This window comes from Hetaerina americana, unplaced genomic scaffold (genome assembly GCF_022747635.1).
Source record: "Hetaerina americana unplaced genomic scaffold, ioHetAmer1.1.p SCAF_11, whole genome shotgun sequence".
NCBI lineage: Eukaryota > Metazoa > Arthropoda > Insecta > Odonata > Calopterygidae > Hetaerina > Hetaerina americana.
This window is the reverse complement of record NW_027286181.1, coordinates 16,971,801-16,992,964: the sequence shown is the minus strand read 5'-3', so window position 1 is coordinate 16,992,964 and position 21,164 is coordinate 16,971,801. Positions and strand designations below refer to the sequence as shown.

Here is a 21,164-nt window from a genome sequence, read left to right as displayed (position 1 = left end):
GGGGAGAGGGGCTGTGGAACAGAGGGAGGTCCAGGAGGGGTGAACGGGAGGAATAAGTTAGGTCATTAACTAGAATACCCTTAAGGTGACTATTCTTCGAAATTTCCAACCGTTCCAAGGCATCTAATCTTAAGCCTTTTTTCTCTACATGCAGAATTTTGGGGACAAAATCACTGGAGTGGTTGTTTTCTAAAAGGTGCTGGGCAAAATTGGATGACATATTTCCGTTTTTAAAACAAGCGTAATGTTCCTTGACACGATCACTGAATTTTCTCCCGGTTTGCCCAATGTAGAAGGCAGAGCACTCACAACAAAATTGATAAACTCCACTCCTTTCCATTGCGGGAATTTTGTCCTTGCAGTTTGATAAAAGGTTCCCTAAGTTGGCTCTATTATAGAAGGCAGGTTTAATATTGTTTCCTGCAAGGGATCTGGTGACTTTACGGGAAATATTCCCCAGAAAGAGAATTCTTCTCCACTTCGAACCGTCTTCCTTGGGGATGGATCCGAATATTGATTTGACAGCTATTTTCTCTAGTTTTTTCCGATACAAGTTATCGACTAATTGGGAGCAGAAACCGTTGTTTTCAGCTATTGTTTTAATGATTTTAAGTTCGTTTTGGGTATTTTGTGGCGATAGAGGGATGCTAGTCAGACGGTGGACCATAGAGTTGAAGGCCGCTAATTTTTGTGGGAAATGATGTCTTGACGTAGAATGAATGATATGATCCGTACAAGTGTCCTTCCGGAAAATGGAGAAGTCCAGCTGCCGATTATTTTTAGTGATTGTTATATCTAAAAAGTTAATGGAGTTGTTGAGCTCTTTCTCCATAGTGAACTTAATGTTTTTATCCAAGGAGTTAAGGGTTATCAAGAAGCTATCCAGTTGTCTTTGTGAACCAGCCCATACACAAAAAATATCATCTACGTAACGGTGCCAAGAGATTATGTTTTTCACCAAGTTGTTGGAAGAGGAGAACAGAGTACTTTCCACCTGGTCCATATAGATGTCTGCTAGTAGAGGGGAAACAGGAGATCCCATGGCCAGACCATGGGTTTGTAGGAAATATTTTCCGTTGAACTTGAAATAGTTCTGCGATACACATGTTTTTAACACCAAACACAACTCACTGATTACTGGGAACGGGACCCCCTTCCGAAAAAGGATTTCTTCGGCTAACTGGAGGAAAAAAAAAAAAAAAAAAAAAAAAAAAAAAAAAATATGTGGAACAACTAAGTATTTCTTTCTTTTCCGATACGTCTCTTTTTATTAGTGTCGTGGTGTTTAGCGTCTTAGACCAGACTTACATGAGTAGCAATGATTATTCCATCGAATGCCTATTTCAACCGGTGGACTAATTTTGATAGCTATTCAATTTATGGTGATTACGATAGTGTGGTAGTACTCCATCTGCAGCAATTGCCCGATGATGCTTATTTACTTTAGCATCAGAAGAATGGGTTGAGGTAGTTGCAAAACATCCTCGATTGCCAGCGTACCCAGTCAACCCAAACCTACCCATCTAAATGTTATAACAGAGGTTCATGGAAAACTTAAGAGGGTCACAACTTTGACCAGTAGTGTTGTGTTCCCGTTTATAGAGAAAAAAAGACTGAAAACGGAGAAAATTTTCTTTATTTTCTTTACCGATTCACAATTTCACCTGTTCTATTGCTAAATATTAATGGAATTCCTTAACTTGGCATAAAAACTAACAGTACGCCAGTGTGAACTTCCTACGTCTTCAGCACGTAAGTTAAACATGTTTAGACACGCTCAAGCGTACAATATCTTTTATGCAAAGTTATATAAAGAGTTACGTTGTGTTATATAAAGAGTTACGTTAAGTTATATAAAGAGTTACGTTAAGTTATATAAAGAGTTACGTTAAGTTATATAAAGAGTTAATTAAGAAGCATTAAATGCCTACGATCGTCGGGGTTCTGTGAAAGCCAACATACCAAGCAAATCAAACTACTATGTACTTTACTGACCGCGTGGTTGAGTGCTGATGGGAGAGGACGGGAGTCAATCAAAATTGAAATTTTATAGTTTTCTTAAATTAAATGCCTTGGAATTTTTGGAGTTGGGTTATTTTTAACAACTTATTATAACCGACTAAAATAAATGTATCACGGAAGGGGTCTCGGGTGTGGGTCCCGTGTCCACCTCTCCTCCGACCCCGTGTCCGACACTATTCCAGTGACTTGCCCATTTTTACGAATGGGTATGAATTCAAAGTGAATATTGCTTAATTAATACCACCGCAAAGATAAATTAATATTCGCGTAGGATCCATTGAAAGTAAAGTACGAATCGTAACTAAAGGAGAAGCTTACAAATAAAAGTATAAGCACTCCACATTGAGGAGAATGAGGCTCATAAGGTTTTTCGATATACTTCCATGGCAGCATTGCTAAAAATACAAACAATTTTAATATTTATACTCAGCATTTTTCAATGACTTGCATAAATGCTTAATTGACATTAGGTGTTTTGAAAAGCAGTGTATGACTAATCTTATGCATTGAACGGAGAAAATTAGGATTTAGAGCCTATAAAAACGCCTATTGCCCTCAAGCATTTTTATTATTTGTAGTGTTCTACCGGTTAAGGTGGGCTCTCTGCTATTCATGCCATTCAACATGCGCCTATCCTTTGCTTATCCCTTCCTCATTTGCCTGATGTTCTCCCCTCTAAACCTTAGTCTTCAACATCCCATCGCCAGTCAAAATGCTTACTTAGGATTTCTGCCAACAATCATTTCTCCTCCCCCACCATACCTAGCACTTCCTCATTTGTTTTTTTCTCTGTCCATTTCATCTTTTCCATTCTTCTCCCCACCCAAATTTCAAATGCCTCCAATCTACTAACATCATTCTGCTTCAATGACCATGTTTCCGCGGTGTACATAACTATGCTCCATATCAAAGTGTTCACAATCCTTTTCTTACCATCCTAACCCAAGGGCAGTGTCATCAATACCCTCCTCCTTGTGAAAGCCTCTTTGCTTAACGCAATTCTTCTCCTTATTTCCCTACTACTTTGGCCATTTTGGTCCGAAACACTTCTGAGATGGATGGACTTCCAATTTCTCAAGTTAATGAGTTCCTATTTTTATATTTGACTCAGCTGTTCTCTTTATCCCGTGTAACCGTGTAATATTTTCTTTGTTCACCTTTGCTCTCATCCCATACCTATCGTACTGACTCTCCAACGCACCCAGCAATGCTTGCAACCCCTTGGCCGACTGGCATACGAAAACTAAAGCGTGATCATCCGGAAATCTAATTGATTTTATGAATTGTCCAGCAACTTAAATTCCAATCTCCAATTCTTCCCATACCTCTTTTGCCATTAATTGAAACTCCTATATTTTCGACATTTTAAAGTTCCTAGTTCCGTGGCTTCATGGTTCTATTCCATGGCTCTTTTTTTAATGATTAATGTATAATGAGAAGTGTCCATATCGATAGACCTTAAAAGCGAACAGAAAATACTCGCAGTAGCATCGGATATTCTTGTAGAATTATTTTTGGCAAGTCGTCATTAATAACCGCATTGATTGCTCGCATTTAATTTGTGATATAATCTCGATCTATCTCGGATCCTATTTGATTGTCCGATACAAAAATATCATTCTTCTTTAATTCTCAAAAGAAACTCCAATCCTAACCGTGCGTTTCAATCTCACCACGTGTTTTCTCCGTTTACCTCACCACGGTGGGATGTGGACATAATCTGTTTGGAGTAGAGTCAATGTATTGAAATAGTATTTTTGTTGTAATTAAGAAATGGCGAATAATATGGTGTCTGAGGTAAAACAATTTCGGGGAGAAATATAATGATGAAAATGAAAATATTTGATCATGAAAAACTCCTCCGGTTAGTTTTCTGACACCAATGGGAGAAGTTGGTATGCAATTTTCCTCAGGAACGAGATATCTTGACATCCTTTCCTGACCTTCTCCAGGACCAGTTTTGGGTTCTATCTGTTCCTCAGCGAGGAGAGAGACGATGATTGTCTTCAAGGCACGAGGCAAGTGGAGTGAGACGTTTTACCCGCGAATCTGATGGTGGAGATAAGTCTGAGAGGAATTAGTCATCGTCAAAGATGTCGTCAGGCGTTAAATTAAAGGTGAAATCATCGGGAATACTATATAATGAATACTATGCAAAATCTGTTGGAGATTAAAGCATTCGTATGGATTATCTTGCCAATTAAACACCGCAATGCTTGAATCTTTGTGTTTACATTTCTGAGAGATTCAAATGATTTCAGGTGTATACTTAGAGTAATTTCCTAGAAGGATGCAATTATTATGCAGCAATGCTATCAAATCATGAATAATTACGTTCATTTCAAGGAATACGGTTTTTCATTTTGGGAGTCTATTGGGAAGTTGAAACTAATATTGCTGGAAATAAATATATGGATGATAAATATTTTGTGCCATTGAAAGTATATTACCGTTGGAAAACTATAAGTGCCCGCTTCGGTGACAGTGCTAAGGGGCTTTTGTTACTAGTTTTAAACTAAATTAAAATACTTAATTTATACTTCACTATGCTAGATCAAGACGGCAGTCAGGCAAACTTTATAATATTGTGATCATCATTAAATCGAAAGCTATTCTTTAAAAAAATGTTAACTTGACATTCTTGTAATGATGCAATTTTTATCTTAGAATTTTGGGTGCACCATGCATAAGTCTCCGCGAAAATTAGAGGACTTCATGATTGTTTACTGAAAAATATTTATTGTAAACATTTTCATATGAACGCGCATGGCTGTTTATTTAGCAGGCTCTCGTTACAAGTATCCTTTTGGTAAGATTTTATTTTTGACGTACTAAAATCTCAACTTTCATTTGAGTTTTTAGTATCGAAAATTACCTCCTCCGAAAGAAAAACTGTCTTAGTTGACAGTTTTATTAGACCAAGGATCTTTAGGCCAATCAAAGTTCTTCCAAGTTTGCCCTTCTATTTGCCACACTCCACGAAGAATATTTTACAACATCCTTCAACCATGATTTTATTTCAAAGCGGTGACACTATATTCCAAATGAAATTAGACTAACCTGCGCTTTTACTTGGACTGCAGATTTTTTGCTGGATAATTTTTAATTGCCAATCCCAAGAAATGAATAATCTGCATGGCGTAACAACATGGGGTCATAATTTTCATTCCATCTCAGCTAATATTATCTTCTTATTGGCATTTAGGATCATTGACAAAAGGACGGAGAAGAGCACATATGTTAAAGCTGTGAAAGATCAATCAGGGTTTAAAAGTAGGAATACCGAGGCGTAATGAATTCCTTGTACAAACGAAAAATACGTAAAATATTAACGTAATGCTTTTGCTTCATTCGCAGATTTCGAGAAAACGTTTGACCAGGTGCATGAGGGGCAATTATGAAACTATCGTAGAAGATAGGAGTGGATTGGAGAGATAGGTGACCAATCAGAAACCCTTAAATGTCTCAAACCGCGTTTGAAAGAGGTATTTGTACTCCTTTCGGATGACTTTCTTGAAGTGCCAACTTTCATTTGGGGTTGTACTTCGAGGTTTGTTTTCTAGAGTATAAAACGGCTTGGAAGCGCCCATCGTGTTAGCTACGCCGACCCGTGACTACGACTAAACATACCGTTTGCAGGGTGTTTTGATTTTCGATATGTTTCATATGCATGTTTGAACGTTTTGAGAAGAGAAGCCAAGCACGGACCTGGTTGTTCTAACACTCCTTCCTCGTGTTTTTATTTTAATAAAAAAATAGCCTTCAGCCAAATAAATATAGAATAATGTGGTATAAGGGGAAGAGCCTTCAATGTGCTCGCTTTCCCCAGGTGTTTTTGTCTGGCTGCACCACTAATTGTGTCCCAACCATTGATTGAAATCATGCGTAACCACGTTATGTATCCAAAATTTTAATTATCCAAACATCTAGTTTTATTAGATGTTTAGGTAATTACTGGTTTGTGTGTATTTCGGCGTTGACAGTTGGAATGAATTTTTCTCCACCCAAACGTTATCATTCCTTCGACGATGTATTTCCCAGGATTCCCACAATACAATCCTGATAGCTTCCCATCCTGTTTCGTACAGATTTTCTCGCATGAAAATAATGTTATTAATTATTCATGCAAAACCATTTAAAAATTTTTCCATCGTTTTATTTCGTTGTGCGGAAAATCACATCGACGGAAACTTCCTTTGTGAATTCATACAAGTCGGCATTGACTTTTTGACTAGGACCACGCACATTTGTAATTTAAACTCTTATTGAATTAACCAGGATAGGTCCAAGATCGCAGATTCAGTTCCTAAATTTTTTTGTACTTTCAATATTTTTCCTTTGTGTAATTGATTAATGTAATTGTTTTGACCTTGACGAACTTCCGTGATTGGAAGCGTAAATATCTTTCTCGAGCATTGCCTACGGCATCACCGCTTCACCTTTGTCGTGCGTTTACAATGATGGAGAAGCTAATGGCAGTGGGATAGTTTATCTAATTACATGTCTCGGTTAAGGACTCAATCCCGAACCTCCTTTTACTCATTCACTTAATTGGGGTCCTGACCTGTCCAACTCGGCACGGGCCAGGGGAGGCGTGTCCTAAAAAATACTGTTTTTTTCTTTGCGGATAATGATAATTATTTTACGATAACTCTCTGCGCTTCCATTATTTTTTTCTTCAAACTCGCCTATATTCGTTGAGAGCGTATAACTCGACTATTAATAGCAAGAAGCTGTCAATTTGTGTTGTAAATTTCAAAAATGAAGTCGGTGTGCATAACTGCGAAATTGAAACGAGTCAAACTAAAAAGCGGGAAGTGATAGTAAAAAAATAATCGAACTCCATTCGCATTGGACGAAAACATTGCCGAATCTGTTACTCCATGATATGGCAATCAATGGACATTGTTCAATATTTTCCTGAGTTAATATTTTAACTATTTGTGGATTTTATTGTATCTTATTCTGATGACCGGCGGAAATCGCATCGATAATATAAAGTATTAATTTGAAGTAATTTTATTAGTGCTCTCTGGAAAAGAGTTGAAACTAATTCACAGCTTCATTCTCGTTTTTTATATTACCCATCGTCATTCTTATTATAATGCTCCAAAATCGTTGGTAGATTGGACATTTTAAAATTCAGTGTGTATGTATACACGTGGGAAATTGTACAAAAGCAACCCATTACGAAGTTTTATTTCAAAATTACAGTGCTGGTCGATATATCTCCAAATTAGTCAGTCAGTTCTATTTGGAGAATATGAAATTTGTTGGATTATTGCTCTAAAAAATAGCAACGCTGGAAAGCTAGATTGTTGTGATTTGACTAGAAAATCTAAAAAGTTTATCCAAAGCCCTAACCATACCCTGATTTTTAAAAAAACCTTCTTTAGTACAAAAATGTTATATTTCATTTAATTTTAGAAGCATTTCAATTTTCTAAATGTTAATCGATTCATAAAAACTATTTCCCTGTGCAATTTTGGTGCAACCGCATGGTAAACAGTAAGAATGGCAACCTTGAAATCAGCAAAAGTTTCGTCAGTTATTTCATATGAAATGTCGTATATTTTTATGTGACTTTGAAGATTTGTGACCTATGTCCCAAGTCATACGAGCTGTCGTAGTCAAATTCACCTTGTCTCTATTCCTGTCGTCATTAAGGTCAGTATTTTGGCAAATATGCGGATTTAAGCACGTAATTATTTTGATTTGATGAGCGTTTCGGATTAATAAGAGTGTTTTTTAAATTTTAATTGAAAGTGTGGTGAAAATTGAACTATAGGATGGTGAACTTCATACTTTATTAGGTCCACATAGCTTAACTTTTCTCCGATTCATCAAGTGGTATTTAAATAAAATAAACCATTATAATTTTAAAGCCTTCCACTATACATTTTAATCCATTATAACTGTTTATCATGAATATGATCTGTGTAACAGTGAATGTGAAGCATTTCTATTGGCGATGGAATGTTAAAGGCTGTGATACAGAGGGGAGAACGTTAGGAAAGCGAGGTAGGGGAGGATAAGGATAAGCGCATGTTGAATTGGAGGGAGGAAGGAAGCATGCGGTCATGAAGAAGGGTTCATTGCATCGTAGGGTGTCGCTTCTTTTCTTGTTTAATGAGGCTTAACAATGTCATAGTGTGTCATAGTCTGTGTCTCCATCCGAAACCTATCTTGAACAGAAGGCTAAAAATAATAATAGTAATATTCGGGAGTGTATTCACCGTTTAGAACCTACGCATCATGGCACCTACCAGCCAAGCGCAGATGTACTCTGAGTAGTGAATATATCTGTAAGTCACTCATTGTAGCACACTGTGGCAATTACAGTTAATTCAATTCATCCCGCTCAATAGCAACTCAATCTTACGTAGATCTCGTCCTTCGACCAATGGTGGCACGTTTGTTGCTTTGACTTTCATCTGATTTGCTGATGTTTCTGGTTTCACTGATGCATTGGGTATTCTTTATGACTTACTGCAAGAAACTGCGGGAGATGCCGCGACTGTGACTTAAATGGAGTCAGCCATCTGCCAAATGTGTATTACAATGCAACACTTTTAATTTACTCAAAATGACGACTTAAATTGAGCCAGGCATTTCAAAATTCAGCTATTAACTTTATATTAAATTTCAGTTTGTTAGACTATCCATTTGTCGTTATCTCCTCTCGCTACCCCCACCTAAGATGTAACGTTGAAACTATCCTTTCCTTATAATATATCTTAATCGCTGGGTTTAGCCTAACTTGTCTTCACCATGCCATCCGATGACAAGAGAGACAAAAGCAGATCTAAGACGACTCAAGTACCGCGCGAGTTCTCGAACGTGGGATAATCGTACAAAAAACAGACGCGACACTATGATAAGACCTTAGCCCCGTAGCCTACGACCCTGTCGCTTAATAAAGTTCTCCCCACTCTTTGTGTTCCAGTTCTGAATAGCCCGTCTATCTTATAAGTGGTTGATGTTCAGTTTTATTGCCTCCTATTTAATATCCCGGAAACTTATGTAGTGGATAAAATTAACACTTGTTTGAAGCTGAATATGCCGCTAACATGAAAATATGTCTGCACCTCCGTACATCTCCTTTTCGAGGATTTTAAGTGGATATTTTTTTCCATTTCTCCCACCCCTGGAACACTCTTCTTCGCCCTCCTCCCTTATCCTTTTCACCTGGCACTTGCAACCCCTGTTTTGCAACCTTTCTGGTGAATCGTGGGGTATCAGTGTAGATGTAGACCTACCAACTGGTGGAGAGTTGTACCTCACGTCAACGACGGTTATTAGGATCTAGAGAATAGTTACTAGTATTTTGAGTGGAGTTTGACGTATTTAGATTATGAAGCATTTGTAAATATGAAAAACGTATTCCGGGAGTTGGCATTTGAAGTAGTAAAGCTAGAGATTGAAGCAATACGATGACATTTAGGACACGTTCAATGCACCTACCATCGAATTTAAGCGGTTGTTATTTAAGTAGTAATGATTACGGAAATCGCCTTGAAATAGTCGATGAAACATTCGTCATCGGTTTCATTTGCACCTGCCGAATATTAGTTATCCCGTTTCGGCGGAAATGGAATTTTATTCCAGACACACACTCCCTCCTAGTCCGATATAGTGCAATGATAAACCGTTTGTAAGATTCCTCCCGAATCTGCCCCCACACAACCGCCAAAATGAAATACGAGGTTTGTTTAAAAAGTATGGGGAATTCTGTTATTTCACATTAGGTGCTTTGTGTACAGAATAGGGTACCATGAGTTCTTGCCACAGGGTCAAACGATCAACAAAGAGTACTACTTTCAAGGTCAACGCTGTTTGCGTGAATCAATACTAAAAAACGCCCACACTTGCGGCGAGACAATTCATGGCTTTTTTCACTACCACGATAATGCACCTGCTCACACTGCTGTTCGCAGATTGTTGGTCAACAACAGCGCTGTAATGATGTCCCAGCTTCCATATTCACCAGGCATGGCCCCGTGTGATTTTTTTTCTGTCCCCAATATTATAGATAACCATAAAGGTCCGTCGTTTGACAATCATAGATGAGATAAAAACGTTCCGCTGAGAGAGCTAAAAACCATACTAAAGATCGAGTTCCAGAAGTCTTTTGGGATTGTAAAAAGCATTTGCATAAGTGTATAATACCTCAAGGAGACTACTTCAAAGGGGATAGCATTGATGTAGACGAAAAAATGAAATTATTTCCAAATAACCCAAATTTCCGTTATTTATTGTAAACACCGCGTACACCGAAACACCCCCTCCTCCCTCCCTCGAAAAACCCAGCGTCATTAAAGCGCAGGCCGTAAATGAGAAAGAAGTTCCCTGCTATTCATTGTTTGTTCGAATAACGAACGTCTTTCCGGTTTCCGTCGTCACTACCCCTTCGCATTGTGGTTTCTTCCTTGCTCGAAACCCGCAAGACGTGATAAAAAAAGACCCTTGGGCCGCAGGTAATAGCCGTAAAAAAACAAGTCTCCTCTGTTTTGCCCACAGCGTTCTGCACACTTACTACTCCCGTGTGCTTCGCGTGCGGCTCAGCACGGACGGCGCCGTGGAGGCCTTCCGCACGAGGTGACCGTGACCTTCCGAGCGATATAGGCGAGAAAGAGTGGTTAGTTGCGAGGGCCCTTCCATTCACCAACCCTGTGTCTGCGGAGAGCTTGAAGGCGAGTCTTGGCGAGCAACTTCTGTGCGAGCGCGTGTTTACTGATAGTCCCTAATAAAGGGTCATTTCGTGCCGTGTTCGGACTACCACGTTAGTGGTATTGGTTGCGCCGGGAGTTCTTATTTCGTATTGGAAGGGAGATCCTCTCTATGCGCGCTGTAGGAAGCAAAAACAGGTCTTACCTGAAAATTAAGACGAACAGCGCTCGCCCGATCGCGGGAGGATGCCCCGAAACGAGTGTTAAGGAGACGGTAAAGGTGCTGAATCCGTCGAAAGCGAGAAGTGAGTCGAGTTGGAGAGTTACCAAATATTTCCACTTATCTATCTATTTACATGATACCCTACCATGCCACTGCTTGGTTGTGTTGCAGGAAGTGATTATCGGATACAAAGAATAGTCATAGATGGTATTAGCTCAAATGCAGTAGAAGTCAGTCAGACTACTTCAGGTGTTCCCCAGGGAAGTGTTATCGGACCTCTTTTATTCCCTCTTAACGTTAAAGACATTAACTAAGCGGTCAATGGTGAGATACGTTTATTTGCCGATGGTGCAGTGAATTACAGACATAGGCATAGTCCTGAGGATAGTTCAGCTTTAGCAGATGACGTTAATGCTATTTAACATCAGTGCAACACATAGCAATTAGAATTAAACTATAAAAAAGTGCATAGTGATGATTTAATAGAATAGGAGTAGTTCGCTCTAAATGCCTACTGCCTCAACAACGCCAAAATAGAAAGTCTGGAGTCGATTAAGTACTTAGGCTTTACCTTTACTCAATAACTAATGTATGGCATTGAAGTCATCTGTTAAAGGTACTTCATCCTCAGAAAAATGGATATCTCCATTTCCATTTCTGATTAACAAACTGATTAGTGGGTCGTGGTGATCTGGTGATTAGAGGGCTGGGCTGCTGACTGGAGAGCCCAGTTTTGGTTTTGGGTGACTCCCCTGGACATTAATACTGTGATATGTGAATTTCACCTCCTGTATATGCACATCCTTAGTTGGTACAAGGCAAGCTCTAACCTCACCTATCAAAATCAATCTTCTGGTTGATTACTATGGTGTTGTAACTGATTATTGGGGCATGGTAGTCTGATTCCTAGTGGAGAGGGGTAGCCACGGCCTCACATGGGGAATGATTTTCATGAAATATTTGTTATGTGGAATATTTTCCCTTAAAAATAATCCCATTAGCCCAGTGAAATAAAATTTCCCTTCGAAATTTGGTGTTTGGGTACACCAATGCTTGGTGTGGACAAGTTGATAGATCATTCGGCTGCCAGTGCCTAGTGTCCCAGGCACAAGTCCTACGGAAATGCTCAATCAAATTAATGGTCAAGTACATACACATTGCAAGTTTCTCTGTCAGCTTAGATACTAGGGGTAAACTTGTAAGGGTTAGTTTGTGGTGTTTTGACATGATGTTGACATTAAATTATTTTTAATTTTAAGCCAATGCATTTATCTAATTTTATGCAATTAAATGTTTGAAATGAGCCAATTTATGTTCAAAATCCTATTGTATGAGAGTGGTTGTGGTCAATGAACTACAGTATCATTGATTGGGCATCAGAGAGCAGCACGGAAGTGGGTGATAATTGAGCAATAAGAAAATTTAATTTTCACCAAAAAAGAAAAATGTATCTTCTTTTGCATGGGTGTAAAAGATGCCAGTTGCAATCTAAAATACTAGGAAATGCATTGGAAACCTGCATAGAGCACATGGGTTGTAGGCTTGTATTAGTGAATAGTCCAAGGACTCTCTTGTCTCCTTCTTTATTTTAGCATTATGTTCAAAACATCACAAACAAAAAAAGAGTAAGTAGTGTCTTGCAGGATCTACCCTTTGGAAACCCCACTTATTTTTCATCAGCAACACTTTGGCTTTGAGGTGCCTCATTATCAAACTTACAATGATATGTTCTATGGTCTTTCATGATCTGGATGTGAGGGAAATTGTTCTGTAATTATCCGGGTCCTCCGTGTTTCGACTTTTAAGTATAGGCCAGCCAGATCAGCCAGTTTCCAGGAACTGGGAACCTTTTGACCTTCAAGGAATTTCTTGAATAATAATTCTAGATAGGGAGGAATTTCTGACACTAGTCCTCAAATAAACAAGCCGGTATTTCAAAGAAACTGCAGGAATGGCCACAACAGTAACTTTTAATGGAGTCATCCGCTAACATGCATTTCAATGCAATAATTTCAGAGCGTAAAAATCATTTGCCTTGACCAGGATTTGAACCCGGATCCCTCAATGTTCGGTCCAACTGGCTAAAGCACTCGACTGGACATCGAGGGATCCAGGTTCGAATCCCGATCAAGGCGAATGATTTTTGCACTCTGAAATTATTGCATTGAAGCTGGTAATTGTTCATGTCCAGATGATTAGGATTCTTGTGAGCTTTAAAGTGCCATAAACTGCAGTCAGACATGTGAAAATAAACTGGCAATTAGACATGTTTGTGGACCATGAATTCATGAAAATCAATGCCAATAGAATTATGTTCAGTTCAAACCTGCAAAGGCTGCCATTAACGCATTACTAGAGTCATATCAATAAAACTTGTAATATATATGCATTACATAATAAGCTAATAATACAATATAAAATTATTTTTTATTATTGTGTGAGTAAAAAATGTATAATCACTCTTTATTAAGCAGGTTTAATATTTTTATCATTTGTTTTTACTGCCTTTTTCACCTACATAGACTGTGCATATCATATTTAATTTGCACATGTATGTTTAGTTGTTTTTTTATCAGTATGTATGTTTACTAGAGTAATTTTTGGGAGTACATTGGTGAAAATTTTATGATAATTAGTCTTGTTTGTTAAAATTTTTTTTCTATCTATTTAACGAAATCCAAAGAGTCAATTTTGCACTTTACATTAGATTATACACGATGATCTCAGACACCCTAGCCATCAGTTGAGAAAAATCCACCAAAGAAGGAACTGAGCCTAAGGATGTGTGCAAGAAATGCTATGTCAAATAATAGGGGTGGGTAGCAGATGAGGAAATTGCCTTATTACTACAGGAGGTAGTATTTTTTATCGTTTGCCATAGTTCTATGTGGTTTGCAATTACCTCTTTAAGAATCACATTTTTTTCTCATTTGGTCTATTTGGCTTTTGGGACAGAATTGCAGTTCACACTTATTTTGGAAAAAATGCATCCAAACAACTTTAATTGAACTCAACTTTTCTCTTGCTCCCTTCTTGATTCAGTTGCAGGTGCCAAAATGAAGGGACTCTCTGGACTGGTGATCCTTCTTGTCATCTTCTCAGTTGGATATTGTTCCTCTAAAGGTAAAGATATATTTATGGATAGTTTTTTTACAAAAGGAATGTCATAAACAGCATCCTTAGATATCATACCAAAGTACTTATGATAAGTTATAATTGTACTTAGAAATCAAACTAACAAGAGAAAACTCATGAAGTCTAATTTTGAATGTTAGCTTTAAAAAGCCATAGGCCATGATTGCAAAATCAAACGTTGTAGCTCATATATTGATTTGACTCAAAAGTTCGTTCTCTTGTACCTAAGTTTCCTGTATAACACATGTAAAAATCCTGTGCTGCTATACATTAATTTTAAATGTTTCTATGAACATTATATAGTGCCATCTCTGCATATAACAGGGTTGTTATTCAGTTGGGAAAGGCTAGAAAAGCCCAGAATTACTTGATTCCTTCTTAAACTTGGGAAATAATGAGGGAAAGGGCTGAATTTAAAAAAAAATCTTGGAGGTTGGGTTCAGGAATATGAGATATGCATCTTAAAATTATTATTTTTTCCAAATAGGGAACAAATAATGCTTAAAACAATGTCACCGAGATGTTTATTATTATAAATGACCAAATGAATGCTATTTTCCACCATTTTACTAATATATTTTCAACCAGAATTCAATTTCTGCATCATTTTTAGGCACAGAATGAGTAGTGGAGTAATCATACTTTTATCTAGGAGGGGGAACAGATTATGTGGTGGCTAATGTACTGGTTTCCTGCACCAAGGGCCATGGGTCAAATCCTGACAATGACAGGATATTTCACTGGTATCCTGACCACTACTTTGGGTGCAATGCGGAGAGCACTTCAAGAGGAGTATGCCATCCATCAGAGGAGACACTAAATTGTGACCCTTTGGCACTTATCATCATTAGGGTATACAAATGTCAATATCAGGCTTCTCTCCACCCATTCTTCTACCATTACCCGAGCACCCTACCCATAACTAATTATGTACACCCATCCCTAATGGCACAATAGACCGTAATGGTTGGTAAATTTCCCTAATTACTACAACTATGCAGGTAAGGGAGTGAGGGGAGGGGAGAAAGGGTTTAGCAGTAGGAGGGTAGAGGAGGAGTGGGGTTTTGGAAGGATAGGCAGAGGATTGACAAACCGGTTGCAAAATTCCAAACTTGATGGAGGTTCAGAAATACAAAAGTCTCTGGTCTATGTTGTTATGGTGTTCATCACTGTGAATCCTGATTGTTTGTGCAAATACTGGGCATTGCTTCAGCAGATATCTAATCTGGACATCATACAATCCCTGCATTGCATTCTATTCTGCCTAATGTTTTAGTAAAAAATACTTTTGAATTTATGGTTTCATTGAATGCATGAACTGGATTTCGAAGCACATTCCAAAACACTCAAATTTTGTTTGAATTTGGTGGTTTTGAGGGAGTTTTAAGTACTCAAAGAAAACTTTTTCAATTATTTCTGCGGAAAAACGCATTCACCCTCTACCTACTTGACACAAAACATTGGATTCAATAGATGGGAGATGCATTATTGATTGAATTCTTTATTTTTCAACTGAACAGAATCTGATGAACTTCAGACTGAAACCATACAACACCATGCAGTTCAACCCTTCATTGATACTGAAGCAGAAAAATGGTGAGTCAAGATTTATTCTTTCATGCTGAATGGCTTTTATATATTTCCCTTGCATTTACTTTCCCATTGCCAAGTCTTAAATCGATTGAAATTTATCTGAAAAGTTTAAGTAGGTGAAAACATTTTTCTTGATTCAATTATTGGTAAATATTTATCCAACTTTACTTATGGTGAAGATAGCATAGTTGTGATTGCAATGATTTTTTGTGGCCAAGAAATTTTGGGTAGACATAACTTTGTATCAATTTTCACTAGCATCTCTTTATAATACACTACCCCATTTCAACAAATATTGTGCTTCTGCTGTCAAGGGAGACTTATTTGTCCTCAACTTTATGCAGAATTTTTATGATAAGTTTATAATATTGGCAAATATTATTAAAACATTATATTCAGCTCTGATAATGTTAAATTTTTATCTGCAGTAGTTATTAATTGATGATTTCAGATTGATTGTGGTGATATGAAATTATAGTCATTCTGAGAAATGTTTGTCCTCACTTTCTATCCATTCCTATGGAAAGCTAAGTGTATTCATCGCGCTATATACATTTTTTCATCACCTATTTCTGCATTTGGTAGTTTGTAACTAACAATTTTGACTTTCAAAGTAAGATGTGTGATATCGTTGTTGTAGAAAATTGAAAATTTTTAGGGTTACAAGTTAACTGGTGGCGGTGGGGTAACGCCCTTATTTCCCATTCCAAGGGTCGTGGCTTCGATTCCCGCCTGGGTGGGTTTTCCTCCACCTAGGGTTTGGGTATTTGTAACTGAGTTATCATTGATAAAAGTCTGTTGTAAAGGCCAAAATTTACTCTTTTTGGACAAATGCTAAATACATAAATTCAGTTTATTATCAGATATCTGTTTTAAAACACACTGTAAGTTTAGCTGTCCTAAAAATTTCATACTATGGTTTGTTTTACTCTGTAACTTCATATGGAGTTGTAATCTGGGGAACATGAACCTTATTAGAATCAAGTATTTTTATTTCAGAAAAAAGCCTAATCATGCACATTTCCGACCTCTTTTTAAATATTTGAAAATATCAATTATACCTTCTGTATATACCTATCATGCAGTGACTAATGCTAAAAAAAACAAGAGTGACTTTTCAATTAATAATAGTTATCACTGCCACAATACCAGGAGATGGAAACAATTACATGCGGAAAACTCAAACCTGTTTATTGTAGCTAAAGGGCCAACATTAACGTGCACAAAATTGTTAAGCAGTCTGCCTTACCATATAGAAAATGATACAAGAATTCCACTATTCAAGAAGAATCTATTTGCATGTCTGGTAGATGAGTGTTATCATAGAGTAAATGAATATTTTTGTTAAACTTTAGTGTATAATAGTTTCCTGTCATAACTGTATTTGTATGCATTTCTATTTGGGACTAATGTGATCTATATCGATCCCAAGGATGTGTCCTATACACCTGTCATATGTTCTCAATACTTTTTATTGTTTCTGCTGGAAAATAAATATACAATTAGTATTATAATTGTATTTATGTGCTGCATGATATGTGGTTCAGCTATCAAATTGATGTACCTTTGACTCATCCAAATTAGACATTTTCTGGTAATTATATTGTGTTGATACAAATAGGATTCATCCTTCAGCAGAATGCATACTATTTTTTACATTAAATAATTATTGAAACTTTGAAAATTCATAGATTCTGCCCTTCATTGTTGCCACAAGCATTTACCCTATCGAATTAATTTTACTTATATTAAACTTCTGCAAGAATCCGTCAGACTGAAAGTATAAGTAATTCTACAATTTTGTTAAGATATTTCCAGGCTTAGTCCATTTTAAGTCTAATATTATTTACTCCTGAGAACCTGCCTATTGTATGTCCATCAAACATTTTAGGAAAAATTGAAATATTTGTTATAAAAATCAATTAATCTTTTCTACTTATGTAATGTATAGAAAAGTGCATGTGCATTTTTAATATGGCTGTTTTAAAAATTTGTCTTCATTTCAGTAGTGAGTGAAGTAAAATGGCAATAATCATTTATGCTTCTATTACTTTAGTCAATGAGGTGTGACCCATGTCTATTAGCTAAGCCTTATTTTCTGAGAAAAGGTGTTTCTATGCTACACTCTTATTTGAAGCTTTCCAACTATAAACTTACATATATTACAGGGCATTCGATTTACAAATGACAAGAATCCTGAATGGATCTCAAGAAAAAATCCAGGATAAGGCAAGAAGTTTTATCTTCAAACGTGATCAAAATCATGCTCAAGTACAAGACCAAACAGTTCCGGTTGTCTTAAATGTAAGCCAATGTATAACATTTTATTTATTTCATCCATATCATTAGAATGATAATATTTTTTTTAATTTTGCAATCAAGATAAATTTTAATATTCTATTGAATCAGTATTGATAATTAATGAACGCACTTCCTTCAGGGACCTGATCAAGAGGACCATTATAAAGTGTACCTTAAAGATGGGGTGATCACTGGGCTTGAAACAATTACATTTAATTTTGAGAAAATTTTGTCTTATGAAGATTTGGATGTGGTTTTTATGGGTGAAGTCAAGTATCCCAATGGCTTAAAGGTAAGTGTGATTGTATTTTATATGAATCAGTGAGAATTATGCGGAACATGTTGTACATATTTGTAATTCTTACTACTTTAGCATTCTGCATAGTCTCATGCTAACAAAAATAAATATTAATGCATGAAATATAGGAGAAAAATTATGCACCATGTTAATAATTACATACCAGTCACACATGTAGCACAGCATGGGAGTAATACACAATTGGAAAATGTACAAAGTATTCCAACTTTTGTTCCCTATTTTTAGGTATTTGTGGTGCATTTTTCTCAAATTCATAAATTATCATAGGAAAAATTTAACATATTCTGATCATAAATTTTTTGCCTCGAAAAATAAAATGTTCGTGTTCCTATTACATATCTTGGTGATTTAATACTGATATCCTAAATTTTCAGTGTTGTTTTTAAACTTACAAACTCACTATATCATAATATATCAAGTGAACCTGTTGTTGTTTGCCTCATAATCCAGTATAAAAAACTAAACTTTACTGTTGGTAATGCTGTAATGATGTAATTCATCCTATGGATAATTTATGTGTTCATTTTAATTTCATAACATAAAGGAATCTTGGCGGTCCCCCCTGAGGTTGTGATTCTAGTAGAAAGGAAAACTTAAAATTGGGAGAAATATACCAGAACAGTTTGCATGTATTGGCAGTATTTCGAAAGAAAATGAGCCTAATACTGCATTAGGAAAGGAATTAATTATGTTGGTGAAAGAAACATTTGCAGGAAAGGAATTGATGAGAGTTATGCCTATTCAAGACATAATTAATAAAACCATTAATATGGAGCATATGCCTATATGGATCCAAAATATTTTGGTAAAAGGATGACTGGCAAATTGGAAAATGATATTAACATAATTGTGGATTTATATTGGCTCAAACTTCATAAAATAGGTCCATAAGTTTAACTTTTGGGGATCAGCCATAAATAGTAATGGTCTAATTCTAGGGAATATAACTTGATTTCTGAGAAAAAATATTCTTGTTAATTTCTATCCAATTGAGAGGGTATTTATAATCTTACTTCCATAGGTGATACAATCCTTCATTGCGACTACCAATGACACAATAATGGGCAATGGGAAGACCACTGCATATATAGATATTCTCCGTTTCAGCTTAACTGCAAGACTATACTTGAAGTTTGGAAGCATTCAAGTTGAAAATTTGGAAAGGGACTGTCGGAGGTGAGTAATCAAACATAAAATTTGCTGAGTTTGGGGCGTGCATGAGTTTTAGTCTTTACTTAGTTTTAATTGAAGTCATGTAGTTAGTTTTTGGAAGGAAGGAAGCCTTGCTTGAATTTTGAATTCCTTATTTCTTTGATAATTTTGAATTGATTCCTTTGTACTTCCTAGGATTTACCGGGACATATCAGAACAATGCTTAGATGCTGCAAAAATATTATCGCATCACAATAAGATTTAAAATATGATTTACAGCTGATTATTAGTGTGTTCGACTATTCAAATATTAAAACCCAGTGGTGTGCATCTGGCATTAGTGCCTGGCAGTTTTTCTCAATATACAGTAGCAAATACGATACAGCTAAGTGTCTATGATAATATCAGATAACGGTTGCATGCATTTGGAATTGTTAGGACTTTATTGTCAAAATGAGTATATTGGCAAATCCAAAGCTCCGGTGCAAATATTAATTTTGATTTAAATAATATCAGAATTTAAAGCAAAATATTTTAGTTTTTAACTGTTGTGGAAAGTGTCAATTTTATTAACTGGTTTGACAATTTGTTTTCTTCAAATTCTGTCATTGAAAAAAAATTCTTTGAGCAGGTTATGACATTCAAACTTGATGTGAAAATAGATCTCCAACGGAAGTAAGCACTGCAGTTGCAATCGAATTATTTAAATTTTATTCCATGGCACCCTTGCAAATGTTTCTCATCTAAGTGTCTAGTTGTTTCAGTAATGGCCCGGTGGAAGTGTTTGAACTTCTACTCTCGTCAATTACAAGCATCTATTTTCTCACGGGGATTCTTCCTCATTGTTTCCAGCATTGTGAAAGTGAATTTTGAAGGCTATGGTCCAATGGAGTTACCTCTGGTCCAGAAAATATCAAAGGTAACAAAAAAGGTCTTCGCTGATGAAATCTTGAAGGATGTGCAGAAACTAACACTGACAGCAATGGAAGGTGCCTTTGAGAGAATGGAAGGAAATATTGAGCTTCCACAATATGACTATGGAAAAGATTATACCCTTCCGGGAGTATTTGGTCACACGTACAAGGCAAATACCACCCGGTGCTCAAAAAAGTTGATGAATCCAACTGTAATGCGAGCTACAATCAGGACCAGTAAGTACACAATACACTCTAGTGTCACTTTAAAATCCATTTATTATGAAGGAAAAATGTACTTTTCCTCAAATTATTTATTGCATCATGTCCCTGTGTAATGGAATCATCAGACATCAGATGATGCCCAATCATGCTTAAAGGCGACTTATCAAGAAAAACTATGTGGAAAAGGCCATTTTTCCTTCCTATTTTATGGATATATATTTAGACAATTTTTATAAAGTGAACTCTGAAACCATGAAGTTTATCTCTATAAAATGAATTTGGGTCTCCCTTGCACTGAGTCTATGGCAGATCAACAGGGAAGGGAGGATGAAGGGAGTTATTGCCACCTAAGACTCTTTTAATGAATATTTATTTAATTGGTTCAAAAAATTGTTCAAAATCGCCAAGCATGTAAAAATCAAATAAATTTTATTTTCACAAAAATGTCACATTTGGATTCTTTGTGGCTTTGATCTTCTCTTCATCCCCTCCCTACGTTAACAGTTGTGGTTTGGTAGTCATCTTCTCCCCCCTCAGCGTGAAAGTTAACTCTAGATCTAACCTGGACAAGGTTCAAAATAAGGACCAGCTCTACATAGCTATTGTCTAAG

At 36.6% G+C, this 21,164-nt stretch overlaps 1 protein-coding gene across 1 annotated transcript in view; it reads left to right on the top strand.

Moving 5' to 3' along the window:
- LOC139700947 (uncharacterized) overlaps positions 1 to 21,164 on the top strand; it is a 70,360-nt gene that overhangs the window by 9,049 nt on the left and 40,147 nt on the right. The window contains exons 2-7 of the mRNA XM_071599450.1: positions 13,957 to 14,037; positions 15,570 to 15,645; positions 17,811 to 17,946; positions 18,083 to 18,235; positions 19,284 to 19,438; positions 20,267 to 20,565. Coding sequence (XP_071455551.1) covers positions 13,971 to 14,037; positions 15,570 to 15,645; positions 17,811 to 17,946; positions 18,083 to 18,235; positions 19,284 to 19,438; positions 20,267 to 20,565 — 886 coding nt within the window. The 5' untranslated portion in view covers positions 13,957 to 13,970. The remainder of the gene's footprint in view (positions 1 to 13,956; positions 14,038 to 15,569; positions 15,646 to 17,810; positions 17,947 to 18,082; positions 18,236 to 19,283; positions 19,439 to 20,266; positions 20,566 to 21,164) is intronic.